The 6693-nt window shown below is 48.3% G+C and overlaps 1 protein-coding gene and 1 pseudogene across 5 annotated transcripts in view; both read left to right on the forward strand.

Moving 5' to 3' along the window:
• Nucleotides 1–2612, forward strand: part of ACTN1 (actinin, alpha 1) — a 105913-nt gene extending 103301 nt beyond the window's left edge. For 4 of the 5 annotated variants that reach the window (XM_011949693.1, XM_011949694.1, XM_011949695.1 and 1 more), the window contains one exon: nt 1725–2612. In XM_011949693.1, the coding sequence (XP_011805083.1) occupies nt 1725–1883 (159 nt within the window). In that variant the 3' untranslated portion in view covers nt 1884–2612. Of the gene's footprint in view, nt 1–1595 lie in introns of all 5 variants that reach the window. The other variant, XM_011949691.1, reaches the window with a different exon arrangement.
• A 3065-nt stretch (nt 2613–5677) lies between these two features.
• The window catches only part of LOC105517333, a 4017-nt pseudogene continuing 3001 nt past the window's right edge, over nt 5678–6693 (forward strand).

A 6693-nucleotide genomic window follows, 5' to 3' on the forward strand; every position in this document is an offset into this window, starting at 1 on the left:
CTTGGTATCATCCTGTGCATTGGCACGGACTATAGTGGGAGCAGGAAGAGGGACTGTGGGACACAGGAAGGAAGCACGTCTCTCATGTTTTCTACCCTGAGCAGTGATCCACTCTGGGTTTCCCAGTCTCCCAAGTACCCTGCAACACTCCACCTGGCAGTGGAGGGATGCAGGGGATTGTCTCCATGGATGCCAGAGGCTCAGTCCAAGTCTCCATTATTCTGAGATGGTCATTGGTAGACCTGGATGTCACCCAGAACCACAGCCATCTCCAGCCCAGGGACCTGAGGGGATCTATAGAAGCCACAGATCCCTCAAATATTATAGAAAAGACTCACAGAGCAGCCAGAAGAAATGGTGGGGGTGGGATGTGGGCCTAGGGTCTGTGTTCTGTTCTGTAAAGTCACAGTAAATCCTTATGCCATCCTTCCTTCAAAACTGAAAAGATTCAGGCCAGGCATGGTAGCTCATGCCTGTAATTCCAGCCCTTTGGGAGGCCGAGGTGGGTGGATCACCTGAGGTCAGGAGTTCAAGACCAGCCTGGCCAACATGGCAAAACCCCATCTCTACTAAAAATACAAAAAATTAGCTGGGTGTGGTGGCATGCACCTGTCATTCCAACTATTCGGGAGGCTGAGGCCTGAGAATCGCTTGAACCTGGGAGGCGGAGGTTGTGGTGAGCTGAGATCACACCACTGCACTCCAGTTTGGGTGACAGAGTGAGACTCCATCTTAAACGGAAAAGATTCAGTTACCAAAAGCAAAAGCCAATAGGGAGGGAATATAATTTCTGAAATGTCTGTCTACAAGGGAATAAAGGCTGAACTACAAAGAAGTCCCTAAAGGTCTGATTTAAGTACAAGAACAACCTTATTTGCATCATAGCACCTTGGAGCTGGAAGGATCCTCAAACCATTTAGTTGTAGTTGCTAATTTTGTAGAAGAGGAAAACTGGGGCTGAGATAGGGGCCTCGTCTCCCAACTTTGGGATTGACAGTGGCAGCTCCACCCTCCCTCAAACTGGTTCCCACGGCACTCTGGCAGAGGTAGGGCATGGTGCAGGGGGACTACCTTGTGGGTCAGAGCCCCCAAATGAGCTCTCCTGGATCTTGAAGCTCCTAAAAGACACAGATTTCAAATAGACCTAGCATGGGCAAAACCTGGGAGAAGGCAGATACCCAGGCTGGAGCTGCTTGCATGGGGCAAGGCCCACATTTCTGCAAAGGAGCTTAAGATAGCCTGACCATATTTGGGAAACAATGATGCCCAAACGTGGATGGTGTTCTTAATCTGCTGGAGGGCTCATTAAAATTAGACTGTCTGTCCAAAGCCTCCAGAGAGCTCAGCTGAGTGCGTATGGGGTCCCCCCAGGAACCTATACGCTCCACCAGAGTATCTGTGGATACTGCTCCAGCACGCAATTATTGCAGACTAGTGTGATTCAGAAGATGGTTATAGGTGTAATTGGCATATGGAATTAGATTGGAAAGTGGCTTAAAAAGTAGGTACTGAAGTGGAAAACCTGAGACAGTTTTAAAAATACATGTGTATGCGGTATGTACACGTGTGGATATTTATGTCCATACATCCTGTAGTTCCAGGAGGGAGGCATAATGCAAATGGCACACGCTGCCTTCAAGCGGCCGGGCTTTGCGGCTGTGTTGGGCCACCCCGCTTTACGGCTGCTGGACTTTGCGGCCGCCTTGATCACTCTTTCCCCACAGAACTACATTACCGTGGACGAGCTGCGCCGCGAGCTGCCGCCTGACCAGGCCGAGTACTGCATCGCGCGGATGGCCCCCTACACCGGCCCCGACTCCGTGCCAGGTGCTCTGGACTACATGTCCTTCTCCACGGCACTGTACGGCGAGAGTGACCTCTAATAACCCTGCCCGGCCGCCCTCGTCCCGTGCGCCGTGCCCTGCCTTGCACCTCCGCCGTCGCCCATCTCCTGCCTAGGTTCGGTTTCAGCTCCCAGCCTCCACCGGGGCGAGCTGGGGCCCACGTGGCATCGAGCCTCCCTGCCCGCGAAGTGACAGTTTACAAAATTATTTTCTGCAAAAAAGAAAAAAAAAAAGTTACGTTAAAAACCAAAAAACTACATATTTTATTATAGAAAAAGTATTTTTTTCTCCACCAAATGGAAAAAAAGAGGAAAGATTAACTATTTGCACCGAAATGTCTTGTTTTGTTGTGACATAGGAAAATAACCAAGCACAAAGTTATATTCCATCCTTTTTACTGATTTTTTTTTTTCTTCTCTCTGTTCCATCTGCTGTATTCATTTCTCCAATCTCATGTCCACTTTGGTGTGGGAATCGGGGTAGGGGGTACTCTTGTCAAAAGGCACATTGGTGCATGTGTGTTTGCTAGCTCACTTGTCCATGAAAATATTTTATGATATTAAAGAAAATCTTTTGAAATGGCTGTTTTTTAAGGAAGAGAATTTATGTGGCTTCTCATTTTTAAATCCCCAGAGGTGTGACTAGTCTCTTTATCAGCACACACTTAAAACATTTTAATATTGTCTATAAAAAATAGGACAAACTTGGAGAATATGGACAACTTTGATATTGCTTGGCAAGAACGGTATTAAAACAACCACACTCCTATGACAACTCTTTGCCTGCTCCTTGCTTGATGTTTTCTGGAAGTGTGTGTGGGGTCAAGGATGGCGTGGGGCACCTGTATCTACCCCTAATGTTTTTGACCCTGCTGTGTTCAATCGTCTTACACTTCAGTTTCTTCATTTTAAAAAGGAAAAGGTAATTTCTCCAGTCTCCTATGAGTTGGACAGAAAGTCATGGATGCGTAAAGGACTTCTTGATGATAAGCCCCACCTTCATTTTTCCACGGCATCAAACAGCTCTGTGACATCTGCATTCCCCCGAATTGTTTTATTTTTGCTGCAGGGAACAGCTTGAGTTGTCTCTTAAGAGTCATCTCATCCCTTGCTATTCAAGATGACCCACAGATGGCAGCCGTTCGGCATCACCTGGGAGCTCATTGGAAATACAGAATCTCAGGCCCCATCCCTGAATGCCAAATACTGTGTGTACTGCTGTAGCCTCTCCAGAGTAAAAGATAGTCTTTATAGGACGCCGTCTGCTCTGGCACCAGGGCCCCTGAGCCCATGCCTTTTATCTGACCTTTGTTTTGCAACCCATTACATCACTTGCCCCCTGGGCATCCTTTGAATGTCATCCTTGGCCAATTCTCATTGTACCCTGTTCCAACTTGCTTTAAATGATTGGGTGGATGAAATTCTCCCCATTGACAACTGACAGGTAGAATTAATTGTTCATACGTCAGTGGGATGAACTCATTACAGCTCTTTCCTGCCTATGTGGATGTGTAGCTCTTAACGTTTTTATCTACCTCCAACTTTTTTGTAGGGACTTTGTTGATAACCTCATGAAGGCCCATCTCTCCTCTCTCTGGCCTGTCCATTCCTTAACAAAACCCTAATGACTGTTCTGGTACCAAATCTGTGGCAGGAGTGTGACCTAGCTTCTACCCACCTCTTCCATCACTGGACCAGCTCATAGTTTGTCCCTTGGACATGGGGTTAGTGCCCAACAAGCGTAGTCATTTGGCGAAGTAAGTTATTAGAAGGGAGAACAGATTCAATTTCCTGATGTGGTGAGGAGGGGCTGAAGGCTTTGACAGTTCCTTGGCCTATGTCAGGCTCTCTGGTACTTCTGCAGGTGGCATGAGCTGTGTGAAGCACCTCTGAATTTAAGGCTCCAAAGCTCTCCAACAAAAACAAGACTTTAGACTAGGGTCTGCATTATGGGCGCCAAGGGAAGAAATACAACCTGAACATCAGTGCCTGTCAAGGGAGGCAGATGTGAGCTCAAGTCTGCCTGCCACCGGCCATTTGGATTACCTTGGTCAAGTGACCTCCTTAAATGGGGCCAATAATGTTGCTTTCCTTCTCTCTCTGGCACACAGTAGGCATGTAATAAGTGGCAATGGGTATTGTTCCTAGAGTTGTATAAAAAAACAGCTGTAGCAGGGCATGGTGGTACATGTCCATAGTACCAGCTACTTGGGAGGCTGAGGTGAGGATCACTTGAGCCCAGGAGTTTTGAGTCCAGCCTGAACAACATAACAAGACCCTGTCTGTAAAAGGGGGAAAAAAATTCAGTGTGCTTTGTTATGCTGTTTAAAATATTCTTAAAGAAAAAGGCCTGATTACAGAAAAATACCATTAAGGGAAGCCCTCCTTCAGTCTCTGTGCTCTGTAGTAGGCTGAGTAATGATCCCCCAAGATGTCCATGTCCCCTGAAACCCATGATTGTTAATTTATATGACAAATAAGACTTTGCAGATGTGATTAAGAATCTTGAGGTGGGGCCGGGCGCAGTGGCTCAAGCCTGTAATCCCAGCACTTTGGGAGGCGGAAATGGGCGGATCACGAGGTCAGGAGATCGAGACCATCCTGGCTAACACGGTGAAACCCCGTCTCTACTAAAAAATACAAAAAAACTAGCCGGGTGAGGTGGCGGGCGCCTGTAGTCCCAGCTACTCGGGAGGCTGAGGCAGGAGAATGGCATAAACCCGGGAGGCAGAGCTTGCAGTGAGCCGAGATCCGGCCACTGCACTCCAGCCTGGGTGACAGAGCGAGACTCTGTCTCAAAAAAAAAAAAAAAAAAAAAGAATCTTGAGGTGGGGAGATTGTTCTGGATTATCTGGGTGGGTGCTCAGGGAGCAGGTGTGTCAGCATCAGAGGAAATGTGACAACAGAAGCAGGGGTTGGAGTGATGTGAGGCCACAAGCCAATGAATGTGGGCAGCCTCTAGAAGCTAGAAAAGCCAGGGAAACAGATTCTCCCTGAGAGCCTCCAGATAGAATGCAGGTCTACAGACCCATTTTGAGTCTCTGTTCTCCAGAACTGTGAGATAATATGTTTGTATTGTTTTAAGTCACTTCATTTGTGCTAATTTGTTACAGCAACCATAGGAAGCTAATATGTGCTCCATCATTCATGCCCTGGGGAGCTGGCTGCCTTCCTGATGTCAGTGACCCCTGGCATAGGCATGACCTGCTGGAGAAACTCCTAGCTTCAAAGGCCTGAGTGTGCAACACTGGCCCTTGGGAGACTGCCTTAGCTGCTGGACTTGACTTCCTGAGCCCTAAAAGTGCCATCCATGGAGAGGGAAGGAAGCTTCCAAGCTTTGGGAGCCCCGAAAGGCCAGAATCGCTGGGCCCAGCAGGAGATGGGTGGGCTGCTTAGCTCAGCTGGTTAGTGGCAAAGGGCTGAGGCTGACAGCTGTGGGCTTAATCCAAGAATGGGGCAAGTGACCTCACTTGGAGATCTCTAAGGTCACAGGCTGCCCCTCCCTCAGTGCCCCGTACAGATGAGGCCAAGCTTAGGGGGACAGAACATAGGTAACTGGGCAGTAGCTGGACCTGAGCTTTACAGGACACTCAAACACTGCCTTATAGGATCCTCATCTGAGCAGTAGCTCTAGAAGTTGCTTTGTGAGTTGTTTTGTGATCGTCATGGCTTTCGCAGCCCCAAAAGGGGTGGAGAAGCTGCTATCTGAAATGCAGTTGAGACCTGAGCAAGCACAGCGAAGGTGGTGCAGTGGGGCTCTTTGTCAACGACATGGGCCAACTAGCCAGCTTAAAGACACAGGGGAAATTATTGTAAGGCTTCCTGTTGTCTCAGATGCAGGAGCCAGAGGGCAGTCCAGCTCCAGGTAGGCACCAGCCACAGAACTGGAAAGCCCTTGGGAGGCTGAGGTCCTGCCTTCTCTCTAGCTTATCTTGGCCCCTCTGTGTGTCAGCCTCCCTCCTCTCCCTGCAGTCCAGCTTTGGGTGCACACCTCCCCATGGTGGCAAAGGCTAATTCCGGAGTGCCTAGTGTTGACATTTTCTTGACACAAGAGACTAGTTCCAATTCCAGATGTCCAGGATGCGCTTGGCCCAGGCTGACGTGGTCTGATAAAGTGATGCCTGTCAGTGGATGAGGCTGGGGCCATTGCTCATGGGCTAGATTGGGTATCACCTTTAGGATAACCCAAAAGGTAGTCTCATAAGAACTGTCTCAATTCATCAATTTTCACATTGTAGCATCTCTGATATTGAGCTACAGCATACAATTGATCTCACTTTAGGATTAATGGTGTCTTACAATTGCTGTTGGCCAGACAGCAGTCATGACTTAGTGTCATTGCCTGCCTGTTTGAGACAGGAATGTGAGTCCTGTCTGTTGTCTCAAAAATTTCCATTAATCTTATCTCCTGGTAAGATCAAGCTCCAGTATCAACACTTGCATAGTGGGTCCCCAGAAAGAAAATGCTGGTGGTCATGGTATAGTACTGGCTTAAGAAATGCTAGCCAGGGTGCAATGGCTTACACCTATAATCCCAGCACTTTGGCAGGCTGAGATGGGCAGATCTTTCGAGCCCAGAAGCTCAAGACCAGCCTGGGCAACATGGTGAAACCCCGCCTCTACTACAAATACAAAATTACCCGGGTGTGATTGTGCGTGCCTGTAATCCCAGCTACTTGGGTGGCTGAGGCAGGAGAATCACTTGAACCTGGGAGATGGAGGTTGCAGTGAGCCGAGATCATCCTGAAGGAAGGAAGGGAGGGAGGAAGGGAGGGGAGAGAGAGAAAGAAAAAGAAATGCTGCATTTTCAGTTCTATTGATGGCACAGCAGGTAATGGTGTGTGAAGAAC

This window comes from Colobus angolensis, unplaced genomic scaffold (genome assembly GCF_000951035.1).
Source record: "Colobus angolensis palliatus isolate OR3802 unplaced genomic scaffold, Cang.pa_1.0 Scaffold3, whole genome shotgun sequence".
Lineage (NCBI taxonomy): Eukaryota > Metazoa > Chordata > Mammalia > Primates > Cercopithecidae > Colobus > Colobus angolensis.